A 16,643-nucleotide genomic window follows, 5' to 3' on the forward strand; every position below is an offset into this window, starting at 1 on the left:
ATCCATTTTTCAGTAGTAGAACACTTAATTAGTATTTGTGTATTTAGCTAGGGTGGCAATGAGTGGCATTTGAAAATGACATTGATATCAAATGTAAAATAAATCAATTTGATTTATACCATGATAAGATCCAGATATACTGTTTTTCATATAGAATTCTCATAAGATTGACTAATAAACAGAAGACCAAAATGTCAGGAATTGATGGGGAAAGGTTGACAGTAGGATGACATATGGTTCAAAACCAGGCTAATTTATATATTAAGGATGCAAAATTTGCTAATGATTCGAAGATTAGAATAATCAATATTAAGGAAGACTGTAAAAATCTAGAGGAATATAATGAATGCAGATAAAAGAGAAACTTGACGAGAATATTGGTATTAAGTGTAATCTGTCATAGCAGGAGACATAATTTTACTAATCTTACAGATATCTGAGAGAAGCTACAGTATGGTTGGACAGAAAAATAGATACTCTTTGAGGAGGGACATGATGTATAGTTATTGAAAGTAAAACGTAGGACAGAACAAGTGAATTGGTGTTTGTTATTTATTCTTTCATAGTGCAGGAATGATTTTCTGTTACTGTAAAAGATGACATCTCTAAAACTGATATGAATAAATACATCTTGGGACTTATTGCCACAACGTATTGCAAGCCAAGGGCATTTGAGATAGAGTTTAGGTATTTGTATGAGTAACAGAGACATTCATAGATGAAAACAATTTCAAAATAAGAAATATATATCAAAGCTTTAGTACATAATCAGATCGGGTGTTGCTGTGTGGTGGGGGGGACCTGTCCTTGCTAGGAGTGCTCTGGCTCTGTGAGCTTCCTCATGGACCAGCACCTCATCTCACGCAGTCAGACCTCGGTGGGTCCAGTATGCAGGCTCTTGCACCTTCTGGAGTGCTTGTTGAATGTTAGTATTGTCACATAAGGATATAATGTATTCCATGTAAATGTATGCATACTTATAAGTAATAAGAGATGTGCAGTACTTTGTGCATTTCATTAGATGCTTTTGTCTCCAGAACGGTATTGCAGAGAATGTCAGGTATAGCATAGAGGTGCTAATTTGCATGCAGTGATGTGCCACTAGCAAAGGCGTTAAAGCTTTACAGTATAGCAAAAGGCATTATTTAAAGTCTGTAAATCTACTGTTACTTTTACATTAAATTCTTTCTCTTTTTAATTGTAGAACTCCAGGAGAGAACAATGTAGGAATGCTTATAATATTAAATCACTTACTGTCCATGATTCCCTATAAAATTCCCTGCAACATAAATGCCAAATGTATACCTGATAACCTGCAATTAGTTATTATATGCTGACATTCAGAACTGAATTACCATGCATAAATATTAACTAAATTTGTTTTAAACATCACCAATTAGACAGCAGTACAGAGCCCTATTATTTTTACTTGTCAAGTCTACAAAAATGTTTTTTTATCTTTTGTTCTGGGGCAGGTGTTATCTTATCATGCAACATGTTCGAAGGCAGAAGTTGATAAATTCAAGGTAAGGATTTAAGTTTTTAGTTATTTCTGAAAATATAACAGTAAATTAAAATGGATGCAGATTATCTGACAGAAAAGTTTTACATCAAAAGCAGAAAATCTTAACAATGGTTTATGAAGGATGTATTACGTGTTAGGCTGTTAGGCAGGGAAGGTGGAAAAAAAATCTCTTAAAGGATAAGGAGCTGCAGTGATGGGTGCACAGCAGAAAAATACCATTGTCCCAGCACCAGCTGCTGGAACAGCATGTCAGTATGGGTTTGGTGGCCTCCTCAGCAAGAACCACCATAGGGAAGTCATACCACAGTGAGAGGTGAGGAAGAAGCTAGAGAAAACGAGAGGAGCTGGAGACTTTACATGCTTACAGTGTGGAAGTTATTCTGTGTTTGCTAAAAAAGGAAAGCATTCACTATCAAGATTGTGCACAGGCTCAGAAGACTGGACCTGAAGGTGAGAAATCCTCTTCTAACTTCTGTAAGTGCCCTGGGCAGAGCTGTAAAGTGATGTGTGCTGAACGTATAGCATTGCTAGGGACCAATAGTTATGTGTTCTCTCGCTGAATCCTGCCTTGCCTAGCAGTAGAGATTAGGGGGAATGGTGACCTTGCTCTTTCTTTCATCACTGCCAGCACTCCAGAGCTGGTTTTGTGGTAGGCTTTGTTTGTCCTTTTCTGCTTGAGGAAGCACTAGGGAAACTTGGTGGCACTTTCCTTGGTTATGAGGAGTCAGCATTGTAGCTGTCTGGAAGGCTCTCATGGTGGCTGTCGGTGTTGGTTTCCTGTACACAAAGTGCATCGGACATTGTGGCGAGGTCTCTGGGAAAGAAATCTGGGCTATTGTGACCCTGCACTGCTGGCATTGCCCGCTGTGGCTCCCTGGCACCCATCTGGCTGGAAAATAGCTGTTTGATGGTTATTTTGATACTTGGCTGACTTGCTGCTCTCTGTGTCATGAGGATGGTTGTAGTGGAAGGGGGTAGCCATGGGTGATCTAGCAGAACAGATGCTGATGAGTTACCTGGACTGAAGAAGGGCAGCTATTGCTATTTAGTTACTTGGTTTGTAGATTATTTCCTGAACAATGTCTGTGCCTTAGAACTCTGTATTGATACCTGGCGATAAGGGCATAATATTCTCCCTCCATGGTAGTTACTGGTGCAGTTACCCACCCTTTTGTAAACTGAAGATTAGATTACTGAACTACTGCTGGAATCAAACATGCTGGAAGATTGTTCCAACACTGCAGCCAGCAGAATATACTTTTGTGTGCCTAATAAGTTGTATTTTATGTCTGGCAAAAAGAATGCTGAACACTGTGTGAGAGAGAGGGAAAAGAAAGGGATAAAGGGCCATAAATATTAATATTTTTTTTATATGTATGTGTATTTTGGTTTGCCTTAGAGTAAGCATCTGTAATACAGCTGCTGTGACTGTCAGGATTCAACCACTATCTTTCTACATACCAGAGGGCCAGACTCCTTGGTTGCTGTCAGCCATTGAAAGACAATTCTCTGACGGTCTGTGTAGCTGAAATAAAAGCCTGCTATGTTACTCTTTGGACTTAGATACTAGTGTGATGAGGAGCTATTCTACTTGTTTTCCCAGGTGTCTTCATTAATAGGTTTGTCAGTCTCCAGGTAAGAAATGTCATTATCCATTTACCTTGACGGCATATATCTATCCATTTAATGGTTAATGATAAGGTAAAGGGAAGTGAAAAAGCATTTATTCATTAATAACCCAAATAAATACATTTTTATAAAGCACATAGATTAAAAAAATGAGAAATATAACCAAACTATACTTAAAGTAAGCTGAGGTATTTTTTTCAGAAAAAAATTTCCGTTTCCTATATCCAGTTGTCTCGCTTTCAATTCCTGACAAAATGAGTGCCAGGTACTATTTGTTAATGCTTTACACCATTGGTTTTGAACAAAACATATCAACAAAAACCCAGAGCGGAGCAGCATGTCTTGTGGGCCTTCAACAGAGAGCTCATCCCCAGAGAAGGCCTTCCATCTGTGGGATGAAATTGCTCCCATCTCCCCCGTGCACAGCTCTGGCAGCAGTCTCCCTGTCAGGGTCTCTAGGGGCATCCTACCCTGAAATCATTGCTCTTTTCTCTGTTCGTTATACTGCTATACTTTGCATAAGCCCTTTGTTATATTAGGGTCATCTTCTAGACTTGACTGGCTAATAAACAATTCCTCCCTCTGGGGGTGTTTGGGGCTAAAACTCCTCTCTCCCTTTGGTGATTTATTGGCAGATGTCAGAGGAAATGTCTGTTACGATTTATCTAATGTTCTGGTTCAGTCAGAACAGTAACAAACACACATGACAGAAACATCTAAATGAGAGTAATGCTGGTAGTTCACTGCTGGCCCTTGACTGACATGGGCCCTAACAGTAATTAATGACTTTGGAGTGACAATACGTTTGAGTTAACAATTTTTCAATGTACTACCCCAAACGTACTGTAACTGGACCTCAGCAGCTTGGAAATAATTATATATTCTTCCTCCTAGTTCAAGTCGTTTATTTCCATCTTTGTCATCTTATTTCTTTATAGTCTTAATAAAATGCTTTACCTTTAATTTTTATTTGCCTAAAATCTCAATAGTATTTTGATACAAAGTGAAAAATTGCCAGTGTACTTGAAGCTTATTTTTCCTCTGGCTTTTACTAGTAAATTAATTTTATTGCAGTGTAGAAGGCCTAGCAAGATGAGTAAAAGTTGATTTTTTACTTGAAATTTTGTCAATAATTTCCTACTGTTACTGGATGAATTCACAAATGTCCCTAGTATCTTCTTTAGAATTAAACGTAATCATTGCGAGCAGGTTCTGTAAAATAAATAATGTTTATTTCGGTTGCTATTTATCCTGTCTAAGAATTAATGAAACTACAAAACCCACCACCTTAATAAGAAACCCTTAAGAAATGAATGCCTTTCTGCAGATGCTAGGGTGGGAAAAAGTGCAGAGGACCACTGGTTGTGGAGCTGAAAATGCAGAGGGAAGTTCACAGTATCAAACAAACATAAGTGTATGATAATGGACCATGTCGTGAAATTGACCTATTTCATATCTGATTTCTACAACATGTCTAAAAACAAAGCAGCAACATAGATTCACATTGAATGGGGGTTTTGCACATTGCTGAAGGGATTCCACTTCTGGTGTTACTAGAATATAGCATTCACTAATAAAAATCTGAAAACCAAGTTTAAAAATGCTTATAAGATTAGAAATTGTTCTATTAATGAATGGATGGGGGTTTTTACTCAGAAGAGAGTTCATTTCTATGAATCATTATTGTAAATATATGTGTCACCCATCCTTTTCATTATTTGCATTAAAGCTTTGGGGATTCATTAGCACTTAGCTAGCAGGCACACATTTCTCAGGAAGCCAGCGCGAGCAGGACCAGTGTGAGCCTCAAATACAGTGTAGGCAGGTGCAACTGCTGACCTGGATGGAGCCACCCACGCAGCCTGCTGCCTGCGCCCAGGGGAAGTGGGAATGGAAAATTCACACCTTTAACCCAGTGAGCTTGTTTTAGCAGTGAGAGGGGGCTTATCCCTCCAGGTAGACACAAATTGAACTGCTGATATCTGGATTCAGAGCCTGAGCAAATCCCTTGGTCTCTGTAGGTGGTAATCTGGCCTTGGGGAAGGTAATGGGAGGTTTGCCATTGATTTCAGCAGGATGTTGCTGTCTTCAGCTTTGTTTGGTATTTGTAAAATTGCATAGTGATGTTCCCTCTGCCACTTTCCATCTATTTATTCATGGCAAGTCAGTCTTTTGAATAGCATTTTCTGACAGAAATCCCTGAAAAAAGTTAAAATTTAAGATCCAGTCCTCTTTCTATGCCAGTTTAAAATGTAGGTTAAGTGAAAACTTGAGTTGTCATGCAGTGTAAAATGGGTCCTTTTTCCTGAAAATGTGTAGGGTTTATGATGGGGGGAAACATATGGAAGCTTAATTGATAGAGTTTCAATAATAGGCAGTTGAATTAGAATTAATTATTAATCAGAATTAATCACGAGGTATCTACCATTACTCCTCTATTTGGGATATACGCTGTACTTCCAGGTTCTAAGAAAGATGATGTGAGTTTTGTGAATTATTTATAGGATTAAAACAAAAGCAACGAAGACATACAATTTATAGTAAGTATTGTTTGTAGACTCTCCATTGCCAGATTATTTTATATTTATTTGCTACTAAGTATTTTTCAACTCTGATATTTTTTTTTTAGATTTAAATTCCAATGGCTTAAAAAAAATAAAAACATTTAAATCAGATAAACTGCTAAATTCATGTAAACTGCATAATAATTTTTTAGGTTTTCTGATACGTGCTTCATTACTGTGGTAGGTAGATTTCTGATACCATGACTGTAGATGCAGGGAGAAAAATTAAACTTTACTTTTTGTGGCATTTGCATGTAAACCAAAATTCACCTCAAGTGCAAACATTTCTTGCATATCTGAAAATGTCTGAAGTCTTGAGCCTGGTTTATCATAATGCTTCTCCTCACTTGCATCTACAGAACTACACTAAATTCAAACTGAATTTTGGCAGGATAAGCTAAAGTAATGCAGCAATGAATCATGCCCATATCAATATTCATTTTATTTTTTTAAGAAGTTAGAAATAAGTATGATTTTTAAAAACTATGGCAACTAAATTCTCTCATATTTTAGGCTTAAAAGACAATTCCATTATTTCCATTGTGTACTAGCACTACTGTTTAGCTATAAGCATTTGTATTACTGGAATAGAAAATGTAAGACTAGTGAGGTCTGATTAATCTAAGATTGATGCTATCCTATAGCTTTGTCCTGTAGTGCGCTATTGAAATGCAGGCTCTCCAAGCCTAAAAATAGGTGTCTTTTAGACAAATCTAGAAAGCCAAGATACGTGAGTAAAGAATGCAGAATTGTGTCCAGAACAGAGTATTTTTAGCAAGAGTTACTGACTTCTGAGACGGTAATGAACAAGCCTTGTGACTTAGCAAGCAGTCCCACAAACACACATCACCTTTAAATTTAGCTAATATAGTTTCCAAAGAGAATATGTAAACACTGTCCTATTATGGGTAGTATAGAAGAAGGTATTTTTAAAAAGCTAACCTAATTGTGCAGCTGTGAATGGTATAAATCAGATCAATATTTAATGACTGTGATGCATTATTTATAGCCCTGTGAGAGATTCCCTTTTTTAGGTCAAACAGCACACAGGAGAGCTACACAACAGAAAATAATGTATCACCTGCTTTACAGAATCTTTGATTCAAAATATAGCATGAATAACAATTCCTGTATTTCTCAATTCTAGTAGCCTGAGGTATGGCTAGTTAAGACCTACCTCCACTCAGGGAGGCTTTTCTGTCTTTCTTAAAAACACAAGGTATTTAACTAAGTAACGACGGAAAGAGTTGAAGCAAAAAAGGAGACAACTGTTAGGAAGTACTTTTTTTCCTTTTGAGAAATGCACATGTTCACAAGATGTAAACCACTGGTTTTTTTCCTCTGTTTTTCTACATGCACTGCCCACATAAGACAAGACCTAAAATGCAGTGTTGAGTTTCATAATTCATGAAACTGAGGTCTTTATTGTATTACATTATTTCATACACTTTTACATGTGCCTATGTCTTCAGTTGTCATGGAAACAAGTCAGGAACACACTGAATACACTGAAAATTATTAAAAATAATAAATAATGATTAAAAGTAAAATACTGGGGGGTTTATACTAGTTTTTGAAATGTGAGGCTGTCATCTGTTGACATCAGGCTAGTGCTCTGTAGTTCAAAGATATATAGCAATAATTTTTTTTTTCATTTCAGTGAGGGAGGGCATAGAGAGGAAGAGTAGGGAAAGATTGTTCGTGGTCTTTTCTCATACAGTGTTTAGGTTTAGGGGTATCAAATTAAATTATCAGGGTACAGATTTTAATCTGACTAAAGATCTCTTCGGCAAACGTGTATTTAAACTATATGACCTATCACCATAGATGTTAATGAGTTAAAAATGATGAATTAACAGAATAAAAAGGCAAACAATGGCAGTTGCATGAAGATAGTCATCTATGGCTCAGGAATTTTCTGAAGTGCAGCTTGCCAAAGTCAAGAGGAGTGTACCAAGGAAGTGTTTTCTCAGTTCTCTTCCCTGCTCTTGGTCAGTCTCAGAGCTAAGGTACAGGATTTGGAAGGACCTTTGGTCTGACACAACACAACTTTATGTTATTAATCAGTGCCTTCCAACACTTTCCAAGCACTGCTTGGAAAAAAAAATAGGAAACTACATTCTTTGCATCACATTTTATCACCCAGAAAAGAGATCATGCCTTCTCTGTTTAAAATTATATGTGCTTTGACTTGATCATTACTGTCATAAATCTCAGAAACTGCAGATACCAGGGTTTGATGAAAACTCCCAAGTCTGCTGAATTGTTTGTTTTAGTACAAGCTATTTTTCCTTTCTCAACCACCTGCCTGTGGAAGCACTTCTGGATTGTCCTGCTAACGTGTTCTTCAGCTCCTTGTCTCAGTGCTGGGACCTGTGATTCTGCATTTTATCGGAAATAAATAAAGTGGGATGACTTCAGTCTGTCAGAGGCATGAGAGGCAACTGTTTACAAATTACTTTAGGAGCTCTCCTGCTGAACTAGTGTCATACTACAGTGTCTTACCCTAAGCCTAGGGAGAGTTAATAGAAAAAACTAATGGGAATTCTGAATTTTCTTTCAAAAATTTAAATATTCAGTTTTATTGAAATGTCACCAGTTGAATTTACTGGCCTCATAGTCGATCAAGATGAGATTAACTTGCTGCAAAAGGTCACTGAAAGGATTCCTTTTGTATTTCTAGTATGACCACATGTATTATTTCCAGGTGAAAACCTGGAGCTCCCAGAGTCAAATGTTTTCTTCCCTCCATGGCAGGTGAAATATGAATTATCCAGGATAATTCATATTATGGAGGGAGGGTTTATGAGTGGTTTAACCTGGTGAGGCTACGATGCTGAGCTGCTCTCTGAAGGAGCCAGCCCTCTTTGTTGGCTATAGAGGGGTAAAGGGTGTTATAGTGGTCATGAGGAGTACATCCACCTCGTCTGCCCAGCTCTGAACATGTGTAGTCTTAACTGGGCATATTCCTTGCCCTTACGTTGTCATATCAATGGAGCAGGGCAGGGCACTTCTTCATTTTTTGGTTTCCCATCTGCAAAGAGGGGACAGGAATATTAAAATATCTCTGCAAAAGACTTCAACATTTTTCTGACTGCAGGAGATTTGTATTGTGCAACTGTGTTGCATGTGTATGATAAGCCTGCACAAAACCAGTTTATTTTGTAGTGTAGGTGATAAATTCTGTTTTTAAAAAATCTTTCTTTTGAGGAACAGCCATATATGATTTGAGACATTTAAGGCAAAAGACAGAAACCTGTGGCCTGGAAGCTAGATAAAGCACACAGTTGAAGCTAGATAAAGCACACAGTTTAATCATATATTTATGCCTATACAAATTTTTTTTCTGTTCATTTATGAGTTTAGCACTGGTCATTAAATTTTTTGAAAGGGATAGGCTTCCTTCAGCAAGGAATATATTCTGGTCTGTGATTTAGTTAGGGCAAGGGCATAATGCAGATGTCAATAAGGAACTTCTGTGGAATTATTTTAATATGCACAGGCAAAATTTATTTATTCATAAGTATTTATGCTATAGAGAATAATTTCTAAATACATTTACACTGTAGGTTAAAAAGAAGGGAGCATAAGGGTTAGTGTTGGAAAAATTTGAAAAGTCAATATTGATATTCTGACTGCACAGTAAAGATACACAGTAACACACAGCTATGTTAAATAATACGTGACTACTTCTAAGGTCAGCTACTTCATTGCTAGACCAGAGCCCAAATCACCTTGTTAAATACCTTAAGGAGTAATAAACTTCAATCACTGAAAGTAACAGAAAGTGAAAATTACGTGCATGGTCAAAATCAATCTCTTCTGTGAAGCTGAAATAGATTTTAACAGATTTAGATAATAATTCTAAGTATTTCTGCTGTACTCTAAAATTCTTTTACAGTTCTGAAAAAACATTCTAAGTAGTTTAAAATATTACTGGCTTATTGCCTTTAATAGTGGCGGTTTTTCAGTTTCTTAGTAATTATGCACACTAATACAGTGGTACTTCAACAACAAATTTTCAGCAGAGGAGTAATAAAACATTTACGGTTATTAATTTACCCATACTAAAAAAAGTGTGCTGCTGCTTTGCTGCTCTTAAATACTGGATTTTGTTATTTACATGGCAAGTTTTGTATTTCTTGCATCAGTTTTCATATCCAAAACCACAATTAGTCCAGGACTTGAGAATGCTTCTAAAAACAAATTAGAAATAGCAACTGTTGCGGACATAGTATTGCTCACAAGTGGAGGTGAAATGATCTATTATCCAACAGACCTGTTGTTTGTCCCTCAAACTGATCAGTCATCATACTCCACAAGAATCTCTTGTCAGCTAGAAAGCATCAAGGAATAAATACAATTCAACATTGCTAACACCATTAAGCCAATGACCATGCAAAAAAGTGGTAAGGCATAGAATACATTTAAAATGTCATACAAGCCTGAGGAGTATCTGATGAATGACTGAAAAAACGCTCAACACTTATCAAATAATAAAGTAATATGCTTCAGTTAGTGACAGACTTGGGAATTTATATTTGGAAAGCTTTTCAAGCAGGAATTAAAATTTATCTATCAAAGACTTGTGCACTTATATTGGACCAGAATAATTTAAAATATTGGGGTACTTCAGCAAACGATGATACTTCAGAAGTTCTTCACTGTGGGTTTATCATGGTTCTTTTGTCCATCAGTAAGGAACAAATTATTCCCCGCAAAGTTTATAGACATCCCTGGGGCAAGCCCTGTATGTGACAGCTCATTGTTCTGAAACCTGCGTTCCCAGACTGGCCCAGTAAGACCATTGTTGCGTTTGTTGTAACTTGTGGAAAAAATTCTTCAAAGAAATCCAGAAAAATACCATAATATTTCACATGTGAAATTATTCTTTATTTACCTGTGCTTGGATTCCTTTTGTAGCCCAGCAGACTGACAAGTTATAACTGGGAATTTTCTCATTAAAAAGTCAAGTTGCTTTTCACCAAACTTTGTCTGGATAGACATTTTTTAATTGGCATTATTAATATCAATGTTGATTTTAAAATTAAACAAAAACTTTACTAGTTGTACTGATTTTAAAACCAGGAAAAAATCTTTTGTTTTCCCTAGCATAATACACTACGAAGGGAAAAAATACTTTTCTTTGTTATTACTGTCTCTATACAGTGTTCTGTCCACAAACAGTTGTTTGTCATAAATGTTTACTGGTATCGGTTTTAAATTATTAATGGCAGTATTTCTAAAGGCTTTTCTTTTTACAAAATATTTTACAAAAGGAAACATAAATGTCCCCCAAAGGAAGAAGGCAGTGTCCTTTAGAGGCTTTTGTCATTGCCAACGAGTTGATATTAAAGCTAGAACCTTCTTATAATTTAAACTCCCAGAAGTGAAAAATGGGAAATAGACGAGAAATGTTTTTCTGAGATTAATCTGTTTGGCCACTGGGTGCCATCCTTGCTCCACTTTAAAGCTGATTGCCTAGCAGCATTTCTGTTAAGCTGTAAAATCCTGAAAAAGGTAATACTAGTGCAATTTCACACCATCATAATGTTTGTATGTGTGCATGTAGTAGAATATGTTAGCAGCACAGGCAGCAGTGTCCTTTTTGTGTGAGTCACCAAGAGACTCAGGAGAAGTATCTTCACAGGTTCAGCCGTGTTACATGCACAGTCTTATATCCAGCAATTTTTCTTTGCATTCCTCCATCAGCTGGTAAGAGCAAGGCTGTGCTGAAAGACCTATTCCCACCCATGAGTGTGTGAGTGTGCAGTATTAACTTGGGCTTTGGGATTATCTGAAGGAAAAAAATTACATGGATGCACCCTTGTTTTCTAGATCAATACACCCCTAAATTTATATTTGGGGTGTATGGCTCCGTGTCACCCAAACAAAACTATATCTGGCATATATTATGTAAAAAATATTTGTGATTACAGCCTTCTACAGGTTATTTATTATGCTGTTTCATTGTCTGCCTAGGGGGGCATTCCTCCATTGTCTGAGTCTCAGGAAGTCTCATGTTTTAGTCTGGGCAAAATCCCAGGCAGAATAAATGTACTTTCTAACAGAGAAATTTGTCAGTAGTTGTGCAGTTTTAGTCTTTCAAATTTAAAGTGTAAACACAATAAATGTATGAGAAATAGACTAGCACTTGTCTTTCTTGCTGCAACTGTATGGAAAACGTGCAGATTGTACTTCAGGCAAAAACAGGAAACTGAGTATTTTATGAGGCCATTTCTGTGAAGTGTTCCGTCATCGTGTGCTTTGTGACCCAGCTCTGAACACACATGCGTGTGCACACCCACCCACCCTCCAACACACACACATGCCACCCACCCCCACCATACATCACCTTTAGGCACACCAAACAGGGTAACTCGGCTAACCCTGCTTTCTGTGCTGCCATGCGGCAGCTTATGTTTTGTCCCAGGCATACAACAAGCTTATGGGCATGCAAAAACCCCCATCCCAAAACAAGAAAAGATTTCTGTTCATGGCCTTCATAAACTCTACTGTTAAACTGATTTCGGGTATCTCTACTTGTGTTATCTGCACTGACCCTGAAAGGGACCTGTTGCTGTGGGTGGCAGTAAGGAAAGGTTGTGGCATAATGACAGCAACCCCATGGTAAGTTGTGGCAAGACCCGGTCTGTCGGGAGTGCCTGCCCCAGGGTCGCATGGCAGCAACCTGGGGAAGGTGCTGATGAGCTGGGTGCTGCGTGGCACAGCGGTGCAGTAGGGTCCCACATCCAGCTCCTTGCCTGGCTGGTTTCTCACTTACCTGTATATTAGCTACCTGAGTCAGTGGCAGCACCCCACTGCTTTTTGCCAGGCATGGACAATCCTCAGGGTCCCTAAAATGGAGTCACGCAGACAGACCTCTTCACGGAGATTTGTACCCCCTCGGCTGATGCTGCGGCCGCTCTGCAGCACTGTCTAAGCATAGGATAAGATGTTATATTCAAAACAGTAATTTGGCAGATGCAAGGTGCCTAGAAGAAAAGGAACAGTTGCATCAGTCAAATATCATAAGAGTATTTTAATAGGGGCCGGTTAACATGTACTATAAGGCCTTCATTAAGAACCTCATGAATGACAAGCAGCAAGTATTTATGGCTGTGTTGCAGATGAAAGCAACTTTTGTTTAAAGAAAATTTATAAAGCTAGTAATGTGTAGGTAGCAAGTAAAGAGACGAAACAAATATTGAAGTACCTACTGTTTTTGTTGAAAGAGCAAGTACTTTTTTTTTTTTTTTTTTTTTTTGGCAGAAAATGTGTTGATTAGGCTGTGTGCTGTGTGAACTAGAGCTCTGTGCTGCTGTGCCGGGTGGGTGCGCAGGCTGTCTGTCGGCCTGCTCCATGGGATGCAGGGGGCAGCGGGGGAAGTGCATTCTGCTGGGAGCGGACTGCCGTTCATGTTCACATCTGACCGGCAGAAGCCTTGCCCAGGATAACTCTCCTGGCTTGTTAAAACTGTAGCAAGATGAAGCTCTGGATTTTTTGAGAATGCTTTTTTGGGCAGCCCTGCATGCTCCTAGGGTGTGATTTATGGATTCAGAATAGGATTTAAACCTGCAATCAGAACTTGATGAAAACTAAGGAGAAAAAGACAAAAACATGTTTTAAGGATTATCACTGCAATGTTCTCTGTAGCTTTTCTGTAAATGTATGTTGTAAGTTTGAAGGTGTTTTCAATATTATTTATTGTCTATCTGACAGTATTCTGCTATAGCTGTCACTCTAGCGGGTCTGAAATAGGACTTCATCCCAGTGGAGCAGTTGCCCGCTCATACATTTGCATAACTTTCACCACCAGTCACTATACTGCCAGCCTGATTTGTCGCAGGTGCTCAGAAAGAAAATTTCAGTGGCCAGCAGGAACACAGTCCAACCCTGTTGCTGTGCATTCCTGCAGCACCACCACGGCCCCACAGTGGCATGTGACCAGTGGTCCTGCAGATTGGCTCAGGTGCAGTGAGTGCTGCTGGAGTACACTGGGATAGAAAAAATAGCGTAATACCAGTGTATACACCGTTGTGGCACTGGTGGGGCTTTTTAGGTTTTATTGTTTCTTTTTTAATTTTTTTGTGTGTCTGTTCTTGGTAATGCCTTCACTTCTTTCTCCCTCACATACTTCCTCACTCCATGTGTCCAGCTGAAAACTGCAGGGCACAGCTTGGACTGTTTGCCACCAAAAGAGCCAGCTCCATTCTGTGCCTTCACATCATGTCCTCTGTGAGAAGAACCCTGACCCTGTTCCTTCAACCCATAATGAGGTTTTTCCTCTTCTGAGTCTTCAAGGAAGCAGTCAGAGCCTTCCTTCCCCATCCCAGGTATCACTGTGGGGGAGAAGACTATGTTGCATCCCTCTTCCCTCACCCTTACAAATTTATAGGCATGAGGCAGCCTGCATTACCCATTCTGCTCTTCATGGGAGCAACAAAGCTGACTGCCTACCAAAACCAAGCAAGGCTGTTGTGGGAAATAGCAGCTTGCATGCCTCGACACTTTTGTATCAGGGAAATACTTGCCCTAGGTTTGCTGCTTGTGTTTGTTTAAAATTCTGGGACGGAGACTGAATAGAGTCCTTTGTATGAGCTTCTCATCTGCACCAATGGCCATAAAAAGTCGACAGTTGCTAGCCTGTAGTATGTGACACACTGGTTATTTCCTAATCACCATAAGCCAAAAGGACGTGAACACTCCCTGGTGCGCCTCAGGAGATCATTGTGTCAAATGTGCATGCCCTGTAAAACTCCAGTCCTAGGCTGCTGTGGTTATGGACTTTGGCCTTAAGAATAATAGATGCTCAGACCATTAATTGCTTTTATTTTATGTCTCTGCTCTTTTAAAATAGAAATTTCTTTTTCCTTTTATAGGCTGCCATATATTTTATTTCTGTGTACTAGGAAACACCTTTAACATCCAGGATTGATTCTTAGCAATGTAAATAACGTATTTTGTGTCTTCTGTTACAGTTTGTAACAAAATTTTAAATGTAATATTTTTATTCTGAAATTGATTATTCCTTTTGATGCATCCCAGTTTCAGAAAGTGGCATGTTCAGACAGGATTGATTCACTGATCCAGAAACATTCAAATACTTTCAGCTTTTTAGCTGTAATTCTGGGCTTACCTTTGGAAATAGTATGTATAATTCTGTAATGACATATCTACCCTTGCCCTTTTAAAAATAAAATTATAAGATGACAAATCCTTTCCTCGGGCACATATAGCTTTATACCAAAAGCAGAAAGTAAATACCATACTTTTGTCCTAAGTTCACAGTGCATGATAATAAAAAAACAATCCAAAATGCTATATTTGATAGTGATATATCGCTTAATGACTACTTATTCTGATAAAAGCAGCAGAATAAATAGCTTGCTTAATGCCATGAAGTTTCTCTTTTAATTAAAGCAAATACCAGTATCCATACTAAGCAGTAGTTATGTTTGGTAAATGGTCAAGCCAATATAACTTTTTGAAACAAGACTAGATGTAACTTTCTTTGTTCCATATTTCATGTCTAAATTACATGTTATACTGTTAATTTGTCAGTTGAGGATAAAGCAGTATGCACCACATATACATGCTTCAGCTGCAGATTTTGAAGCTGGATGCAGAAGTAGCATTATTCTCAGTTTACAGATGTAAAACTTTGACTAAAGCAATGAGTGACCTTTTCCAGCAAAGGGCCCAGATACCTACTGTGGGACTTCAGGCAGAGTTTGGGCATTTGATTTCACAACTGCAAGCTCTGCTTATCTGCTGCATTACACTGAAGAGGTTTAAAAGATGTAAATCATATTTCAGGGATTGTTGATGTCTTTGAACAGTTTGATGGATAAAACATTCAGACAGTCTGGCACACAGAAAGAGGGAGTCTGGTAGATCTGGCGGTGGCAAAGCATGTTGATGTGGCAGTGTTGTGGTCTCCTCATCTCATGTTTTTGTCCAACTGCTTTCAGATGAGTCCAAAGCCCCACTCTTGTCTCATTCCAGTCGCCAGTTGTGGTTATCTGAGTATCCCTTCATACAGTGACCTCATTCAAAGAATTGGAATTTGGTGAAAGCAGTTGAGGGGCAAATAAATTTGGGGGATTTTAACCCTGCTTGACCCAGGGGTGTTGGACTGGCTGGTCTCAAGAGCTCCTTTCCAACCTAAGTGATTCTGTGATTCTGTGCGGTTTCACTCCTGAAGGCGGCAGCAATGTTACTGTGATAATCACACTAAAAATTCATTAGAATCAGAATCCAGAGGTTAATACATGTACATACTTGAAGTCTCTTCCATACCTACTCTCCTTTACTGTAAATATTATAAAATTTACTTTAAATGCTGCTGTCCTGCTTCTGCTGCGGTTGGTCATTGGAAAAGAGGTGCTAACTCAGCACTGTGAAGGGCAGAGAGATGCCAGCCGCAGCCTGCAGTAACAGATGGAGGTCTTTAAAAACCAGGTTGCTCTGGGCATTAAAACATCCCTGAGCTGAAACATTTGATTCTTTCCCCTTTGGAGAGAGTAAGAAATGTGTCAGACTAGAACATGACAGGCTTTGGTCTTCCATGGCTATGAAGAAGTGCAGAATTTGTCCACTACTGGTAATAACTGACTATAAAGATACATTTTAAAAATGCCTGTGGCTATAAATATAATCAAGTATTTTAGAGGCCTTTATGTGTGGAAAGAACCCTTTACAAATAAAAATCTTTGCCATCAGAAAATACTGTCTCCAGTATAGTTTGATAGAAGAAAGACACATAAAGAAGGCCTTACATTTAAATATTCTCCACTTTGATACTTCCTGTGCGGGTTTTGATGATCAGCCTTTAAGGTTGTTCAGTTCCTAATCTTCTGACAGAGATTCTAGGTGAAGAGATACTTGAAAGGGTAGTCTTATTTTTTGGTGTATGTCACATT

At 38.3% G+C, this 16,643-nt stretch overlaps 1 protein-coding gene across 2 annotated transcripts in view; it reads left to right on the plus strand.

Moving 5' to 3' along the window:
- PDE11A (phosphodiesterase 11A) overlaps nt 1–16,643 on the plus strand; it is a 142,543-nt gene that overhangs the window by 79,331 nt on the left and 46,569 nt on the right. For both annotated transcript variants that reach the window (XM_080400368.1, XM_080400369.1), the window contains one exon: nt 1,476–1,526. In XM_080400368.1, coding sequence (XP_080256494.1) covers nt 1,476–1,526 — 51 coding nt within the window. The remainder of the gene's footprint in view (nt 1–1,475; nt 1,527–16,643) is intronic.

The sequence above is a fragment of the Falco punctatus genome (assembly GCF_963210335.1).
Source record: "Falco punctatus genome assembly, chromosome: 8".
Lineage (NCBI taxonomy): Eukaryota > Metazoa > Chordata > Aves > Falconiformes > Falconidae > Falco > Falco punctatus.